The sequence below is a fragment of the Prionailurus viverrinus genome, chromosome C1 (assembly GCF_022837055.1).
Source record: "Prionailurus viverrinus isolate Anna chromosome C1, UM_Priviv_1.0, whole genome shotgun sequence".
Lineage (NCBI taxonomy): Eukaryota > Metazoa > Chordata > Mammalia > Carnivora > Felidae > Prionailurus > Prionailurus viverrinus.
The window spans coordinates 6,609,206-6,628,496 of NC_062568.1; the positions used below are offsets into that span (position 1 = coordinate 6,609,206).

The 19,291-nt window shown below is 47.8% G+C and overlaps 2 protein-coding genes across 20 annotated transcripts in view; one reads left to right on the plus strand and one right to left on the minus strand.

Annotated features, from left to right (window-relative positions):
* The window catches only part of COL4A4 (collagen type IV alpha 4 chain), a 135,498-nt gene extending 127,851 nt beyond the window's left edge, over window positions 1-7,647 (plus strand). For 7 of the 10 annotated variants that reach the window (XM_047872283.1, XM_047872288.1, XM_047872282.1 and 4 more), the window contains 3 exons: window positions 180-368; window positions 2,133-2,419; window positions 2,827-7,631. In XM_047872283.1, the coding sequence (XP_047728239.1) occupies window positions 180-368; window positions 2,133-2,419; window positions 2,827-3,090 (740 nt within the window). In that variant the 3' untranslated portion in view covers window positions 3,091-7,631. The other 3 variants (XM_047872289.1, XM_047872291.1, XR_007154992.1) reach the window with 3 other exon arrangements.
* Window positions 7,629-19,291, minus strand: part of RHBDD1 (rhomboid domain containing 1) — a 164,041-nt gene continuing 152,378 nt past the window's right edge. For 9 of the 10 annotated variants that reach the window (XR_007154994.1, XM_047872314.1, XM_047872313.1 and 6 more), the window contains one exon: window positions 13,778-15,274. Coding sequence is in view for 9 of the 10 variants with exons in the window: in XM_047872314.1 (XP_047728270.1) it covers window positions 15,180-15,274 (95 nt within the window). In the remaining variant the exon portion in view is untranslated. Of the gene's footprint in view, window positions 8,054-13,777; window positions 15,275-19,291 lie in introns of those variants that run through there. The other variant, XM_047872321.1, reaches the window with a different exon arrangement.

The following is a 19,291-nucleotide window of genomic DNA, read 5'->3' on the forward strand; positions in this document are numbered from 1 at the left end:
TTTTTGTCTGCTTGCTGTTTTTCTGCTAACTTGGTCCGACCACCTGGAAGATGCTTGGGATAAATACTTGCTGACTGGGTCATTTTGTATATATTGGGGTTGTGTCGGGCACCTTCCTGGGCATGGGCCATGGCAGGCTTCTCCCCTAAACTGCCTTCATTTTTTCTTTATTCCTCCAGGCCCTCCTGGGCCCATTGGGGATCCCGGGCCCAAAGGGTTTGGGCCTGGATACCTCAGTGGCTTCCTCCTGGTTCTCCACAGTCAGACAGATGGAGAACCCACCTGCCCAGCGGGCATGCCCAGGCTGTGGACGGGCTACAGTCTGTTGTACCTGGAAGGACAGGAGAAGGCTCACAACCAAGACCTGGGTATGTGTGTAGCACATGGTCACCCACGTCCATCGCTTAGGGGGACAACTTTTGGGGCAATTTTACAGATTCATCAACATCCTAAGTGATGGCTCATCTCCCATGGGATTTTTTTCTTTTTAAACTACCATGCTAATTCTCAGCGGATTTTATTAAACGTGTGTGAGTCCTATGGGGGGGGGGGGGGGGGCAAAGAAGCTCTCTCCGGTGAGAGCTTATCATCTGGCTACTTAGCTCATTTTTTTAAAAATAATTCTTCCTAAGAATATTTTAGTGTAAGAGTAAGTTCAACTTGACTCATATGTAAAATGTGGTTTTTATTTCCAAAGGTAAGTTATTTAATCAGGACACAGTCAGTTGCTGTGTTTACCTGTGAGATGGTGCATCGACAGCAGCTGGGTGCTTGTATGATGTGGCATCAGCCGGTACCAGTCCCCCACCCACCTCAAGTTGTTTTTTAAGTGATAGAACTTTATTTGGGGAGTCATCGCTTGGTGCTACTTGTCCATTTTCTTTTTTTCTTTTTTTCTTTTTTAAATGTTTATGTATTTTTGAGAGAGAGACACAGAGTGCGAGTGGGGGAGGGGCAGAGAGCGAGGGAGACACAGAATCCGAAACAGGTTCCAGGCGCTGAGCTGTCAGCACAGAGCCTGACGCGGGGCTCGAACCCACAAACCGTGAGATCATGACCTGAGAAGTCGGACGCTTACCCGGGTGCCCCTGTCCATTTCCAATAGTAGATCTGTAAGCTACAGGAACTGCTTTCAAGCCAGGATTTTAAGTACCTTCCCAGATCATGCTGGTTGAGTGATGGGTGCAGGAGTGATATAACAACAGGGACGGCTGCTGGAGAGGGGAGCCCTGTCACTGCCCCCCCTGGGCTATGACCCCTGCTGTCAGCAAGGGCAGGCAAGGAGAGCAGGCTTAGCAATGGCAGCTACTTCCAGACCATTCTCCATTGGGCTTAGCCATGGCCATTCCCATTAGAAGGCCTAGTGGGGGAGGGGGAGGAAGAAGTAATGGGTAATATCTGGGCCTGTTTACTTCTCTCCCTCTTGCCCTTCGGCCGTCAGCCTTCTTCCTGCCTGTTTTCTGTTCCACCAGCTTCCCCCCGACCCTGGTCTAGCCAGAGCCTACTCACAAAGCTCTTCAAAGCCCTGGGATAAAATCTAAGCTCCCTACAAGATAGACAAAGCCCACAGCCTCTGGTCTGACTTATCTCTGGACACCCGGAGACAGACAGACACCCAGACGTCCTCTTCCCCCCTCACCAACGGAATTCCTTTCAGTTCTTTGGGCTCCACGCTTCCTCACCCCTGGCCCTGTCCACTGCTGTATCTTCTCCTTTGAATACTCACCATCTTCAGACCTGGCCAAATCCTTTTCATACTTCAGGTCCTAGCAGAAAGGCATTCTTCCAGTTGTCCTCGCCGCAAGTCCCTGCACTCTGTGCTTCTCACTCGTAGGGCTGGCCATGCTGTATCTTCCTTGCCCAGTTGCTCAGCCATCAGCCCAGCCGGGGCATCTTTGTGGGGACAGAGATGTGGGGACCGCACCCCTCCAGCAGCTGGCCCATTGCTTGGCTCGTGAGTGACTGAGGAGTGAATGAGGGAGTGAGGGCTGGCCCCAGGACCAGGGAGGTGCCAGAAACCCACCACATCCGTGTAATAGAACACACGTCAGCAAATGGCACACGCGGGAGAGGTCACGGGCACACGGGGCCCGGCTGCTCACACACCGCATTGCCTTGTCCTCCTTCCCAAGGTCTGCCGGGGTCTTGCCTTCCCATGTTTAGCACACTGCCCTTTGCCTACTGTAACATCCACCAAGTCTGCCACTATGCCCGGAGAAACGACCGATCGTACTGGCTGGCCAGCGCCGCGCCCCTGCCCATGATGCCGCTCTCGGAAGAAGAGATCCGCCCGTACATCAGCCGCTGTGCCGTGTGCGAGGCCCCGGCTCAGGTGGTGGCTCTGCACAGCCAGGACCAGTCCATTCCCCCGTGTCCACGGACCTGGAGGAGCCTCTGGATCGGGTACTCGTTCCTGATGGTGAGTCTCTCGCACGCCCGCTGCCTTGCGGCACCCCTTGCCGGCCCCTTCCATCTGGACCGGGCAGTGGTTCCCTGGACTCTGTCGGGCAGACAGACAGCAACAGCACCTGTGGTCACGACGCCCGCTGCAAACCACAGCCGGTGGAGATGCGAGGTCATTCTTCATTTCTTATCACCGAGTGTTTTATGATTTTGCTAGGGTTCGGTAGTTGGATTGTGGATTCATTTTGTGTGCACGTCAACGCGTCCTCTACTTCTCCTTTCCCCAGTAGATCTTAGTGTGCTCTTCTTGGGACAATTTCGGGAAGAATGTAAAGTTAGGTCCAGGCCTCCGTGTGTGGCTGGCCGGGTCTGGGGTGGTCTGCACGCGTCTGAGCCCTAATTCTGTCTTTGTTGTCCTGGTAGCACACAGGGGCTGGGGACCAAGGAGGAGGGCAGGCCCTCATGTCCCCGGGCAGCTGCCTGGAAGATTTTCGAGCAGCGCCGTTCCTCGAATGCCAAGGCCGCCAGGGAACTTGCCACTTTTTTGCAAACGAGTATAGCTTCTGGCTGACAACAGTGAGGCCTGACCTGCAATTTTCCTCGGTGCCATCACCAGACACCTTCAAAGAAAGCCAGGCCCAGCGGCAGAGAATCAGCAGATGCCAGGTCTGCATGAAATACAGCTAGAGAACCCGTAACTCGCCACCGTGTCGCCAAGAGAAACTTCCTCGTGGGCCCGGGGGGGGGGGGGGGCAGGCTGTGCTAAGAGATGAATGGTGCTCATTTCAGACTCCAGCTTCAGCTGTTCCTTCTGTTTCGATGTGGTTATTCCCACTGTCCTGTCATTCCCTCCTCTGTTCGGGACAGATTAAGCAAACGCTACCCCTATGGACTTGTTCGGACCTACCAATCTAGATGAAACCCGGATATTCTTGTGTGTTTGCGGATGACGGAAGAGCTGGCTTTGTTTAAAATTATGCTAATTCACAGGAAGGCAAAGAGATGATAAAAACCAGATTACAAATGACATTACTGAAAACTTCATTCACTGGTTAATAGCACCTCCAACAATTGAAGTCAATTACTCTATAATACAGTGGGCTTCGGGATGGATTTTGTAGGAAAAAAATAAATAGGCCAACAAATGAGACTAGAAAGCAGAGATTTCCAACATTTCAAAATGATTTCCTCTGTAATCTGTTTTCCCATGTGCTTTAAATAATTGTAAAACCATGACCCAAGGAGATGTTTAAAAAAAAAAAAAATCCACACAGCCAGCGTTAACAGTTCGTTTCAAAGCAGAATGAATCATTACGCCAGGAAGGACCACAGTTGCTGTATTCCGGAGATGCTACATTAGCATAAACACATCACAGAGGAACATAAAACATGTTCTCCTCTGCATTTTTCAGAGAATGGAAATGCCTACTTCGGCAGCCCTTTTGAAAAGTAGCATTTATGGGAAAAAAATATATTCAATAAGGGACGAGGAGCCTAAAAGCTATTAATGAATATTAAGGCAGTGATTCACAAAAATGGACTCCCCATTGCCATGAACTTCCAACAGAGGGCATTTTCCCCAGTCGGGGTCCGGCTTGTCTTTGGCGTGTGCGCGCTAATGGGACCGAAGCCACATGGGGCTCACTCAGGCACACGCAGCTCACACAAAGCATCCTGCTCTCTCCCCAGGAGCACCTGCGGAGCCCGCGATGGACGCTTTTCCTCCCAAACATAATGGCATTTCACACGGGGAAGTGACAGAGCCCTCATTATGCACTTGGGAGAAAATGAAGGGCCGGGTTAATTAAACTTAGGTGAGAAGATTCATTGACGTCACAGGTCGCCCCGCCAGGAAGACATGGAAAGAAACGAAAAGCAACCTACAATTGGCGTTTCACGTTCCTGTTGGTGTTTGCAGAAGCACCCTGTTTTTCCAGTTTTGAAAACATTCTTCTATCTTATGTCAGTATTATATACCAACGCAGCAGTTTGACATTTGACATTAATGCTTTCTGTAAAAGTTTAGCAGATATGTCCGTTTTTAACGAGTTTTCTGAATAGCAAGGGATACATTTCCTATTCTGTAGGGATTCAGTGGTCCAATCCGAAAAATCAAAAAGCTTGTGGGAAATAAATGATAGGAAATCTGCCTTCCTCATTTAAAAACATGTCATGTGAGAAAAGAAACTGAAGAAATTTCTCATGAGAAAGGGATGCTCATTTTCGTGCTTAGTTTCAACGCACTTAAAATAATTGAGAGAAGAAAAACTCAATTAAGATTTTGTTTAGAAGAGATGTTTTCCTTGCCAAACATTGATTAGCAATGAGCTCGTATATGTAGAACATATTTCAAATGAGTCTTGCCACGGGCTACTCCCAGGATGGCGATTTATTTTAATAGTTTCCGGTAGAAAGGAAAAAAAAAGTTTTGTCCCATTTATTGATTGTTTTTAATCATGCCACGGCGTGTTCAATATTTTTTGAGCATCTGAAATTTAAGGCAATTTCAGCCTTTTCAACCTCTGATAATCACCCTTTCCCGTTTCCAAAGTTTTATTATATGTCCCCAAACATCAGGGCTTCTAAAATTTCATCTTCTACTTCATGCATTTGGTCTGAAAACATTTTCTGGGAACAGATAAGGGTGTAAGAATGTAAGAAACGTACCTTGCTTGCTGAAGTATTTTAAACACGTTAGGATATTATCTTAATAAGCTGGCCAAGTAATCTTTAAAAAACAGGCTGAATTCAGTGGGCAATTTACTTGCACGGTGAGCCTGGGATTGTGTTTGAGACTTATTCACAATACCGATATTGCAAGGGCCCCTTTCTAAATGCATCCCATTTCTGCCTTCCAATTTTGAAAAGTTATTTTAACTGGTCTAAAGGGCAAAACGATGGAAAAAATAACTCCTTGGATTAGAAGACTGTGCTTTTTTCACCTGGTTATATATCAGTGTACTTTGAAATATCCTTTCTCTGTGAAGGATGAACAAAGCTTTATGGTGGTCCTAATCCATGACTGGTGGTTATCTTTATCAATATTTCCTTCCCAGGAGCCTCCCTCCCCCACCTGGGTTGGAATGCATCTAGATGGTCCAATGGGAACGGCTCTGGGTCACGCAGAGGAGGACGGGATGTTTCCTTCTGGGTTCTTATTCTCAGTGAATGGAGCCCCATCCACACTGGTGTCCAGGGACCCAGGCCTCCATGCCATTGAGCGGTGGCTCATCCCTTCACCCATATTGCCCAGACCTAAACTCCGTCACTACTTCCTGTGTGGATCGCTACCTTCCCCTCCAGCCTCAGGGCGCCTTAACACAGCCATTGTCCTCCACCCCTGCTTTTGATGGTAAACGTGTCGCAACTGATGCCACTGTCAAATTCCAGTCCTTTCTCGAGACGCAGACTTGATTTTGTTGTTCTTTGGCTCAAAACTCATTCAATGACTCCCGTGCCTCTGAACTTCAAATGCCTTCCGATGGGGTGAAAGGCCTCAGGAGCTGCCCGCGGCTCACCTGGACCCCAATCACAGAGGCGTGTGCCTAGCTCTGTAACCTTGCTCCTGCTCTTTCTCCCAGTGGCATCCCCACGCAGGTGAGTTTACCTGGCACACAACCGCTTCCTTAAAGACTGAATCAGCTGGAGGGGAGGGGCGTGTGTGCATTTCCCCAGGGAGACTTGGGCTCCCTTCCGCTGCTCCCGGTACAACGAATGGGCCTGGCCACTCTCATGTTCCCTCCTCGCTCCCATAAGGTCTCCGCACTCTTCCTTCATGCTCTTGCTAAAGTGCAAGCCCCTCAAGGGCAGGACCATGCTTTCCTCAACTTTGCCCAGTGCCTATACACAGCAGGGTACGCTACTGATCATTCTGTTTTCAGCGACAGTTCAGTATCATTTGGGGTTAGACCCACGCGCGTAGACTTCTCCTGGACAAAATGGTGACGAGCGTAAGCCATGTCTTATTTCAGAAAATTTGAATTTGGCAGCATATCTGCACACCCACAATCTCCTCTTCACAGTTAGTGACAGAAAAGCCAACTGATAACCTTTGACCACTAGCCCCTCCTGAAATACAGCTCACGTTTCCAAACTGAAATGGCAGGAATGGCAAGATTCGTGGGATTTGGCCGAGAGAAGGCTCTTCATTGAAATGCGACGAGACTCAACTCGTGCTGTAAACTGTATTCCCTCATCATACAAGACCTTCCTAGTACAAGATCACATCTGTGAAGTTTGGGTGCATGTTTTTGGTGCTTAGGAAAATAGTGGAGTGGTCCACTAAAACTGGATTTTATCAGATTTTATTTTGAGCCTCTTATGGATTGTAATAGAGCAAACCATTCTGTGTGTTCCAGGAAATTACATTAGATTTGTGTGTCTGTCAGCTCACCGAATGACTCTGATAATTTTTACTTTTATTGGGGCTGGCTGCAAGAATAGGGGGAAAATGTGGACTGGGGAGTTGGTTTGAATCTGACTCTGTCACTTTGCCACTGCGTCACCCTGGGCGAGTTACACCTACTCTCTGTGCCCCATTTTCCTCATTTATAAAATGGGACATAACACCTATTCTTGCATTGGAAATGAAGTTCGAGTATATGTCTAGTGCATAGCAATCATTGTGCATTTATTCTGGTCACATCTACTTAACACGATTTAATACAAAAAAACCACAACATTTCTTGGGTTTTTTTTCCATAGAATTATATTATGATTTTTACAGGGTACATTAATTACTGATTAGAATTACTTGTATCTGACCAATTCTTTGTGTCTTTGGGAATGTTATTTTATTTCAGTTCTCAAAGTTACTGTCCCCCCACCCCTACCCCACACAGACACACTCAAAACCACAATTTCCTACAGGGACATTATCAGGAAGTTCTGCAGGGAACAAAACAATTGACATTAAAAATCAGTACTCTGCAATCGTCACTGTTATTATCTGCCAAAGACTCTGCATAATGCGTTTTAAACCACGAAGGCTGGCTGCCACATCCACGTGAAATGCTTGAATTTTATGGTGCTTAAATATTTAATGATTCATAGGACAAAATGTGAGATGTGTCCCATAAATTGCATCCCTTTCTCTAACCTACGGTTGTAAAGACTTGCAACATGGAACATTTGCAAGGTGCCTGGTCTGCTACTGACTCCTGAACCTGTGTTGTATTACCAGTCATAATATTGTGCATTATATATAAAATTCTGTGATGACCTCCAAACACAGCTGTGTCTTATCTGGGTGAATTTATTCTCTTTCAAGTCAAAGTAAGTTGGGGTTTTTTTTGTTTTTTTTTTTGTTTTTTTTTGATGCCCCTCGCCGCTACTGTGACCCGCTTTGGAGCTAGCTTAGTGGGGAGAACGGGTTGCATGGTCGAGGTGCGGACTGTAGGTGGGAAGAACATGGGCAGAGTGTGGAAGGTGCCCCCTTTGAGGGAAAGGGTGGGATTCTGAGGCTCGGGGAAGCGCTGCCTGCATCCGGTGATGGGGTAGGTGATGAAGTTGGATGGAGCCGGGCGAGGAGTTGCGGGGGCAGTAGGCATGGGGCTCAGACCTGTCGGGCCTCGGTTGTCCTATTAGTTGAAGGAGAGTGAGACCGCCTGCTTCACGGTGTTGTCCTGAGGCTTAAAAATTAGAGATGCAACTACCAAGAGGTAAAAAAAAAAAAAAATGGTACTGTTACTGATAAACCATAGTAACTGGAAGTTAGGGGTTAGGCATCGATAGTCAATAACTTTCCGTGGGGTTCCTCCTTTCCAGTAGGAGTACTTGGCCCAGCCTCTCACCCAATAGAGAAATAACAATATTTAGCATTTCTGGAGCACCTACTAAGTGACAGGAACTGTATTCACCCTGTTAGATGCGTTCCCGCTCAGCTTCTGAACTATCCCATTTTACAGATGAGACTGAAGTTTGGGGAGAGTAACTTGCTCAGTGTCCTGGTCAGCACCCAGTGGAACCTGGACCCTGGTCTGTCACTAAAGATTGTGCTCTTACCTGTTACACCATCATCCCCATTTGTGGGTTGGCTAGATAATAGAGGGTCCCATATAGATGTCACCCTGAGGCCCGGAACTGCTATCACTGCAAAGCCACAGGCCACGCGTCCTCAGACAGCCCGCCCAGCTCGATTTGGAGACTGTCTTAAACTGTTCTTGGAGAGATGAGGGCAGGAACCCATGAGGACAGAGTGGGGGGCGGGGGGAAGCCCAGAGAGCAAACATCTCAGGGTCAACTGAAGATCAGCTAGGTCTCTGGAGCGCCTTGATGTCTGCTCAAGGTCAGCCATTCAGGAGAAGCGCTCTGAGTTGGACAAGGAAGTATCAGGACGCCCTTACCCGGAGGCTCGGTCACCAGGGCACTGGCCAACCTCGCTGTTGTTATTGTCCCGTTTGCCAGCAAAGGCACTTCCTGTCACGCGTCAATGTGGCGAGCGGCCCGCATCTCCAATGGTAAAATACCTAGTGCTTATTGTATAAACGTACAATTTTATACGACATTCTCAACCGGTAACCATTTCCATCTATTTGGAAAAAAGTAAGAACATTTTAAAACGAGGAGTGAAAGGTGCTTCTGGTCGCAAAGCAGTCTGTCTGCTTACAAGATGCACAAGAAACGGGGATGACCAGCCGTGACAGCGTGCGCGGGGCGGATCTGCCCACCCTTCTGCTCTCGTGACAAACGGAGGGTAACTGACGCCTTCCACAGTCTGCGATCGGGGGCCGGTCCTTCTCTGCTCCCCCCGCCCAACAGCTGCCGCTCACAAGCACTCGGGATGGGCACCTTGTTCGAGGGAGGGAAGCGGTGCGTGGCCGTGGCCGTGGCCACAGGTGAGTTCTTTTCCTCAAACTTCTTTCTGCCGAGGTCAGCCCCTCTCTTTCCTGCTCCGCAAGAGACAATCACGGCGGCCGGCGCTGTCGGGCGCTGGATTGCTGATCCCCGTGTCCCTCACTTCACTGCTCTGAGCCTCAGGATCCAAACTGAAAACGGGGGGCCTGGTTCCCTGGCAGGACGGTTGTCAGAATCCCGGCGGATAACCGATGATCATCTTAAATGCATTTTGTGCCCACTGGAATCTGAGGATTCCGGCGCCTATAAACTACTTGAGGCCAGTTTTAATTTTTTCCCTCTTCCACCTCCGTATTCTTCTTTATGTTTCCCTAGTGGCGGGAGCCATTAAGATCCAGTGTCTTAGCAAATTTCAGTAGACGACACAGTGTTACTAACTCGAGTCACGGTGAGCTACGTTAGGTGCCCAGAGTTATTCGTCTTATAACTGGAAGCTGGTACCCTTTGGCCAACATCTCCCCATCCTCCCCACCCCCTGGTAACCACCGTTCTACTGTTTCTGTGTTGGATTATTAGTATTGTTATTGTTATTTTTAGGACTCCACACAGAAATGAGACCTTACGGTATTTGTCCTTATTCCACTTAGCAGAATGTCTTCAAGGTCCACCCACGCGGTCACAAATGGCAAGATTTCCTCCTCCCTCGTGGCTGAATAGTATCTCATTGTATATACGTATATATGTCCCATCTTATTTGTCCATTCGTGCACACTCGGGACCTGTTACAATGCAGATAGATTATGATTCATTTTGTCTGGGGGCAGGAGTCAGAATTTCTAGCAACTCCTGGCTGCTGCTGGCCCTGCTGGCTCAGGGCCCACACTCTTTGAGTAGCAGGAAAGTTGGCCCTGGATGCTGTCCTTTCATGAGATCCTGAAGACCCTGTTCAATGGTTTTCATGCTTATCTGCTGCTAAGGATGTGCAGGGTATTTTCAACTGTTGGCGGAGGGACCTTATAAAGAGACAACATCACAAGGCTAAAATGAGTTAACTTTGGAGGACCTCAAACAAAAGCCCAGAAACTACAAAGTCACATGCTTTTCTTTGACTTGTTCTTGTTTTTAACACTTCCCTCCAGACACTACGCACGGTATTTAAAAGGAAATAAAGTGAGAGATACAACTTCCTGGCAGGAAGCCTGGCTGGTGGGTGAGCAGCTGGTGTCAATGCTTAGAAAAGGGACCCGCATCGGCTTCTGTTTACAGAGAGCCACGTGGCAGAGTGCTGCTTCTCAGGTTTTGCTCGTGTGGGCCCCAGATTCCAAAAGTCTCTTTAAGCCGCACGATACCATTAATTTTTATCACCTCATTCTCTTCCCAAGCATCAACATGTATCGCCACCAAATTCAATGACTTCTACTAGCATTGTTCCAGTTTCCCTTGATAAAACGTAAATCCTATGTTCAAATCTGCCAGCTCGTTTCTGTCATCTGAACAAGACGCCAAGATCACTCCCCCCTGCCCCAGAAGGGGGGAGAAAAGGTTCGCACGGACACATCAAAAGCATTCCTTCAAGAGTACAACGGCCAGATCTGGTGGTCTACACGGGCAGCCCTCAGTGATATCTTTTGGACATACTGGGATCTTGAATTTTGTGCAGTGACAAAGTGTGTGTCTTCAGACTGATGCACGGGGGTGGCGATCCCTCCCCACTTCTGATCAGTAAGCATGCTATCTTTTGAAGCTTGGGAAAGGTCTGACACTCTTCCCATGGGCAAATCCTTTCCTTCGCGTTATTCCTCCCTTGATGTGATTCAAGAAACCACAACAATATCAGTTAGCAACACCCCCATCTTTTTTTATGTGCTGCCGGTGACAGTATAAATGAGCTTCTGTTTCAAAACACAGGCATTTATTGGTTCGGATGCTGCAGACGTTGTCGGAGGTACCGTGAGGAGATACACAGAAACAGTCATGGTCCCTGCCTCATGAAGCTTACAATCTAGAAGAGAAGAGACCTTCTTTTTTTTTTTTTAATTCTTTTTTTTTTTTTAATCTTTATTTATTTTGGAGAGAGAGACAGCGTGTGAGCAGGGGAGGGGCAGAGAGAGAGGGAGACACAGAATGCGAAGCAGGCTCCGGACTCCGGGCTGTCAGCACAGAGCCCGACACGGGGCTCAAACTCACAAACTGTGAGATCATGACCTGAGCCAAAGTCGGACGCTCAACCGACTGAGCCACCCAGGCACCCCAAGAACAAAGACATTCTTTCACTGCAGGATACCTTGAAATTCCAAGAGGACTGTGAACAACGGCCAACAAGAGCAGATCATCCTGGGCTATGGTATCTGGGGGCCGGACAGGGAGGGTCTGGATGGGCTGAGAGAGAGGAAAAGACTGTTCCACGTAAAAGCACATCACAGTGAAGTCACAGGGTAAGCTCACGCCTCAGACAGGGAGACCTGTGAGTGGACCTGCAGTCTCTGTTATGGATAACTGGGGGTGAGGTCGAAAGGCTGGCTGGAGCCCCACGGTCAAGGCTGAGGAGTCTGACCTTCATGCTCTGGCAACAGAGAGACAATAAAGGGTACTGAGATGCTGACTGGGCATCACAAGAGTCCGTTTTGGAAGATTAAGTGGCAGAGCCACACAGAGCTGAGTGAAGAGGGATTTTAAGTCTCGAGAAGAGCAATGAATTGAGAGATTTTAAGGTCCTCTAAGCAGAGTCTGTGATTCTAAAATGCAAGACTGGGAGCAAAAAAAAATCAGGAAATGATTGCGATACCCCATGGGAAGGGAAAGGAAGAGCTGTATACATAAGGATTTATAAAAATGACAAATTGAACACAACTCTATTGAATACTGAACCTCTCAAGAGAAACGGAAGACTGGGAACAAGGAGGCCAGCACTGCCACACCCTGGCTTACAGTCCATTTGGGTGGCGGGTGTCATCCACTCCCCCGTGGCCGAACAAGTGTCGGATAGAGAGACTGACCCTGGTCCTACCAAGCCCCGCCATTCACCGCTGACCTGTGCCGAGGCAACAGATAGCCTCACAGGATGGAGGAAGCTACACCCAGCACGTACGACTTTGAGATCACGGGCAATGACTGCGCTCAGGGTCATTACAAGGAAGCAACTCTAGCCGTTCCCTCATCTTCGGAAGCACAGAGAGATTCTGAATTGAGAGGTCTCCTAGGTTGACTGACCACACCCAGAGTATGGCAGCCGGATGCTTACTAGACAATCAGGAAATCACGATGGGCTAACCTACAAACCAAAATGTAAAAACAGCCCTAAATGCTTATCCTCTATGGGAGAGAATTTGTCTCATACAGTTGCTCTTGGTTATCCTTCTCAACCTAATTCCAGTGTGTTGACATCATTCTGGGGGTTCCTTATTGCAGGAAAATAAACCCAAGATGCACCCTGACAATAATAAGCACTGGTCCCAGGCCAGTCTGTTAACAACAAAGTAATTATCCTAATTGCCAGAACATCTTCGTTGTTTATAACTAAAATGGCCTGTCCCACATCTCTAGAGTTGAATGCTGTTCCACTCCACAAATAAAGAAGGTGTGCATGTTCTGTGACTTCCACCATACAAAATCCAATTCCGGTGTCTTTGTATCTATTTGTATACAAATAGAACAAGGAGCCACTATACCGGACTCAACAGCAACTAAGAAAAACACTTCTATATACAGTGGCTGGACTTTCAATGTAATAGAAAGAACACTTTGGTGGGAAAACATTTCATGAGTGCCTCCCAGGAGCCAGGACCCGCCTCTGGGTGGTGGCAGGGGCGAGAAGGACGGTGCACACCCAGTCCCAGAGCCCTTCACAATCCACGCTCCCTGCGTAGAAGTCATGTTTTTGTGTAGTTGTGCACAAATAACAACAGGGCAAGACATCAGTGCTATCACAGAATTGCCTTTACAATGTGCTGTGAGAAGACAGTCTGTAAGAATGAGGTTATTTCTAATAAGGAGAACGGGAGTCAAATCTGTAGAGTTTGGGAGCAAGGGAAATGACATTTGAACATTGGACATGTTTATGGCTATCAGACTCACGGATACAATTCATATAGTAAACAAGCTGTATGTAGCTGCATGTTGATTGTAAGTTAACCTGTGGAGCCCAGGTATCATCGTGCAGGTCAAAGTGCTCCCAAGACTCAAGGGGTTTCTTAGCTCATTTGTATGCGAGGTTGGTGCCTCTCACAGATCAATTCAGATTGGAAACTGGATACAAGACTGCATAGTTGGCATGCTCCAAGTTTGTCAAACGTGTACAAAGAAAAATTGAGAAAGTAATATCCCCAAAATGTTAACTTTGTGTACCTAGAAGTAGTGAAAATATAATAAATTTTAAAACTGTACATGTATTTATATTTGCTTCTGTTGTGAATTTTCTCAATGGAGACATAGTCCTTATTAAATCTATTTTCCTGATTATATATTTCTGGTTTTATTATATAAATCAGTTTTATTGATTGCAAAAGTAATATACATACATACAAATACACACTTTTTTTTATTTGAGAGAGAGAGCAGCGAGGGGGGGCGGGGAGAGAATCCCAAGCAGGCTCTGTGCTCAGCACAGAGCCTGATGTGGGATGTGATCTCATAACTATGAGATCAGGACCTGAGCCGAAATCAAGAGTCAGACACTTAACTGACTGAGCCACCCAGATGCCCCAAATACACACATTCTTTAAACACTGTGATATAAAATTGTAAAAAACCAGAAAGCAAAAATTCTACGTGCTCTGCCCCTAGAGATAACCTCTGTTAACATATGGGTATATTCAGATGTTTGCTTTATGCATATATAAGGCACATATATTACTCTCATGATCATAAAACTATATATAAATGCTAGAAATATCAATGAAAATAGGAAGATCCTTTTCTGCTTCAACTCTCTTTAAAGATAAATACCTCGGTGACAATAAGACATCAGTGATATCTGACTTTGTCTTTTTATTCATGAAACACAGGCACCAGGAAATAGTCTTAAGTGACATGGATGGCCCGTGGGCTCTAACACTGAGGGCTTCTAGGTGGGTCCTGGGCACCTGGGCAGGACAAGCGGCTGTTACAGTGGCCATTTAAAAGGCACTTTTATGGGGGAAAAAAAAATACTTCCTCAAAAGGGCTTTCTCAGCGACCAGCCCACCAAATGACTGCTTTACTCTGCTGGTAGCACCTGCTGCTGCTTGGCTGGCTGGTTAACTAACCCAAGTGACATCTCTGGGAACCTATCCTCTCGCTGGAGAGGCCGCTGTGCGCCCCCAGCGTCAGTGCCACCTGATGTCTAACGGAGTGTGTAGGCGGCGTCCCCGAGGTCTGACCCAGGCCTTTTCAGCCCGACGTTCTCTAAAGACAGAGCAATGGAAGAACAAGTCAAGTACGCTGTCAACGCCACCCGCACGTGGGCGCCCAAGAGGCCGAGGTGCTCGGGCAAGGGCGAGCGGACAACATACTCTTACGGCAGCCACGTCGTGTTTCCCGGAAAGTCATCGCAGCCACGTGTCAGGAGGCCGAGGCATGGCTTTTCTCTTCTCGCCAAGCCCTGCACTGGGCACGCCGGACAGAAGGGGGGGCCTGACCTTCCAGGCTGGTGAAAGTCACAGTCTTCAAAACCAGAACGAGGCAGAAGCACCGCCGGGCTGGCCGCACCAAGAGGGAGTGTGGAAAGCGGTCCCTGCCTGGAGGAACGGACCTTCCGCCTGTGACACGGGAGGAGGCCGGGAGAAGGGCCCAGAGAGCCGTGGGCTGCTTCCAGAAGTCTGGTTTCAAGACAAGTCAATCTGCTGGTGGATGGAGACCCACAGGGGCCACGGGGTGACGAGCCGAGGCAGATGTGAGATAAAGCTGTACTGTGCTTTTGGTCCAAGTAGGGGCTTGGGAAATGATGAGCCACATGGGCAATGATCACATGACTGGACCACTTTTGCCCAGGATGCCCTGCCCCCTCAGTGGCTGTCAAATCTGTGAAGCCGCTTCCTCCTCATTTCTTCCTCTGGTGAGAGACGGAACCCGTAGGGCAGGGGACCCGGGGGGCTGTTTCCTGTAGTGAGAAAACACAAGGGAGACTCAAACACTGCCCATCCATTGTTCTGACATTTACAGGGTATTGCTTCCTAGGCTTTCAAGGGGGAGAGAAGACAGATGGCTGGGGTGTCATCTTTGTTTCAGCACGAAGCAGAAATGTAACAAACATATTTCAATTTCAGCTGTCAATACTAAGTGTCAGCATCAAGTAAATCTTTTTAGTGCAGTCCAGTCTAGGAGTGTAATCCAGTCCTTTTGAAGATTCTTGACAAATCTCCCCATTTTTATTTTTTCTTCCATCACGCTTCATAATTTGCATCATCTAGCTTCTACAATGTCTCAAGGGCTTTATATTTTATTTTATTTTATTTTATTTTATTTATTTTATTTTATTTTATTTTATTTTATTTTATTTTATTTTTTCTCATTTCATTTCATTGTATTTTATTTTATTTTATTTTTTATGTCCAGAGGTAATTTGTCACTGTGTCTAACTTCCCCACCAAGTATGCTGATTAGTTTCTCTTCAGCAACCTTTGGGTACCCCCCTTTCCCTGCCTCTGCCCGGCTGCCTCCTGCAGCACCCTGCCACCTGCACCCCAGCCAGTGAGAATCAAGTCTGCGTGAAACACACAAACACCACTGAGCATCCAAAGCCACACAGCAAGGGCCCGATTACCACGCTGACCAATTATCTGGGAGAGCAGACAAAAATGCAGGCTTAACATCTGAAAATCAAGTGGAGGACCACGGAAATCATCACTGCAAAAGGCTTTCTGCTCATTCTCTAAGACTGGCACCTTTTCCAAGGTGTTTCCAGGTAATATACATTGATATGACCATTGTGGAGCCCAAGATGAAAAAGAGTTGGAGAAAGCAGTGAGAAATTAACCTGCTCGCAAAGACAAATACTGTATGATGTCACTTACACGTGGAATCTGAAAAACTGAACTCCTAACCAGAGAGTAAATGGAGGTTACCAAGGGCTGGGGGTGGAAGAAGTGAGGGTATAAACTTGTAGTGAGTAAATAAATCCTGGAGATCTCATGTACAGCACTGTGCCTGCAGTCAATATCACTGTATTGGAAACTTCCAAGTTGCTAAGAGGCTACATCAACTGTTCTCAACACAAAGAAGAACTGGTAAATATTGACACGATAAAAATGTTGGCTGATGCTACTGTTGTAATCATATTGCAATATATAAGTGTATTAAATCAACATGTTTTACACCTTAAGTTTTTTAAAAATATTTTTCAATGTTTATTTATATTTGAGGGAGAGAGAGTGCGAGCAGGGGAGGGGGCAGAGAGAGAGGGAGACACAGAATCCCACGCAGGCTCCAGGCTCTGAGCTGTCAGCACACAGCCCGACGTGGGGCTCAAACTCACGAACCGTGAGATCATGACCTGAGCCAAAGTTGGACGCTCAACTGACTGAGTCACCCAGGTGCCCCTGCACACCTTAAATTTACACAATGCTGTACGTCAATAATATCTCAAAAAAAAGTCAGTCTCCTCACTCCACAACAGGAATTTCAGCTGTCAGATGATGAGAAATTTTGAAACGGCAGTCAAAAGGTAACTTTTTTTTTTTTTTTTTTCATTTTGTTGCTTCCCTAACACTTAGGCTTATCTGGTTCTCCTTTCCTTTTGAGACCATGGGAGAATTACCCCTCCTGGACACCCTGTGGCCATTCCTGACTAGAAAACCTAAACGTCAACTGGGCAGGCCTAGCTTCATACTCACTCCTGCTGGCCAAGCTCTACTCGAAGGCTTTTTGGTTCAGAGCAATATATGCCAATTTATCAACCTTCATTAAGGGATGGCATTCAAACACAGTACAGGCTCATAAGACTTCCACCATAAAGAGTTCATGAAGTCTAGGGGCGCCCGGGTGGCTCAGTTGGTTAAGCATCTGTGACTTGGGTCATAATCTCGTGGTTCATGGGTTCAAGCCCCGCATCGGGCTCTGTGCTGACCATCCAGAGTCTGGAGCCTGTTTTGGATTCTGCGTCTCCCTCCCTGCCCCTCGCCTGCTTGCGCGCTCTCTCTCTCTCTCTCTCTCTCTCTCTCTCTCAAAAATAAGCAAACATTTAAAAAGTTATTTAAAAAAAAAAGATGAAAAGTTTAACTGGATACGATTTTTGCTATATATGTATTTGAAAAGGAATTTTGTCTTTGTTTCCAAGTGGCAAATGCCTGACATTACAGAGAAACTCATGAATCCAATTACCACTAGTTTATCGCCTGAAACTGTTTCATGAGAGGAGATCCAAATCCTGCTTTCCCTTCAATAATTGTTTGCAACAATAAGGCACTTGGGAGTGAAGGCCAGTAGTGACACCCCTACCAGCGTGGCAGGGAGGCAGCGGCAGAGCTGTGGGCGGGGTCAGGGGCAAGTTCAACTTGGCAGGTGGAGCCTGGGCCACTGGGCATGAGCCCGTGGAAGCGGCAGGAGTGCTTGGCCTCCCAAGGGGAATCATGGTGTCCACAGCAGAAAGGTGGAGAGCTGAGGCTTCCATGGATGGAGACGCAGGGAGGGGCTCAGAGCTGTAGGCTGTGGGGGCTCCTGGGGCCCGAGCTCGCAAAACGAGCAGCTCGCACACGTGCACTTGGGACCTGCTCGAGGGGCAGTTGGGGAGGGCGGGGCCGAGCCAACGGAAGTGCCGCATAAGCAAGCAGAAAACTCCCATCAGGGGAACAAGGATCACTCTTCTGCTCCTAGAGCTTTTCTAAGGTGCCCTATTTCAGTCAGCTTTCACTCCCAGTTTCAGGACCCCAAGTTTACAGATGAGGAAACTGGCTCACAGAGTGTTGGGGACACACACGAGGTCACGTCTACCCACTTTCCCACTACCCCTACACCGGCTGTCCCCTCTGACGCCATCCCGGTGAGCTCCTGCCCAAACCCACGCGTACATGGGAGCTCCTCCCATTTGGAAATAGAAAAGGAAGGTCCAGCCTTGAGCCCTCAACTCCACACGACTCTGCTGTCACCACAGATATGACTACAAGGCTCCCACAGGGGCCCCTGAAATTCCTAGCTTTCCAGGACCACCAGAGGGCCCTGATTGTAACAGTAAAACCCGGTTTGTAATCAGGCCCGATTTTATGGGTATTTAAAGCCTGTGCTTTGGGCCAGCAAGGCCTCTGCTATCCATTCAAGTCTCAGCTAAGCTTCGTCTTCCACCCCCTGCTTTTCATTTACTCTTAAAACTGTTTCTGTGTTTCTAGAGTTTCCACTTATGTCATATGGTCTTTTACTTCTCTCCACAGCCTCCAAGGGGCTCTACAAGGCATTTCTCAAAGGGTCTTAGAAATGTTTACAATATGTACTTACATTTTTTAAGTGTATTTATTTATTTTGAGAGAGACAGAGGGAGAGGAAGGGGCAGAGAGAGGGATAAAGAGAGAGAGAGAGAGGAGAGAGAGAGAGAGAGAGAGAGAGAGAGAGAGAGAGAGAATCCCAAGCGGGCTCTGCACTGATGCAGGGCTCGAACCCACAAACTGCGAGATCACAACCTGAGCTGAAACCAAGAGTCAGATGCTCAACCAACTGAGCCAGCCAGGTGCCCCTGTAACATTTGTTAAGCGCTTGGCAAAGGTGTGGACGGGCCTCAGCTGGGTGGTGGGAGAAGGTACGGCCCCCATCCCCGGGGACGTGATGGGAAAGGTGTTCGTAGGATGTCATCAGATGCTTCCAGCCCTGCCCGGAACCGGAGGGGACACCCCAAGCCAGTCTCCATTTTGCAGGTTCTAGTAGGCTCCTTTGTGAGGGGAGGCTGCTCAAACAGGTGATGGCTGGGTCGCTTCCAAGACTGTGAGGTCTGACCACCAGGAACGAAATCCCGACTCCTCCACTCATAGCTACACATCCCTGAGCAAGCTGGTTATCTTCACTAGGCCTTAGCTCCCCTATCCATAAAATAGGAATAAAGAGGGATTCCTTTGCTGGGCTGTTGAGAGGCAAGAAAAGAAATGCTACAAATAAAATGCTTAGCTGAGCCCCAGACACGCAGGCAGTGCCTGGT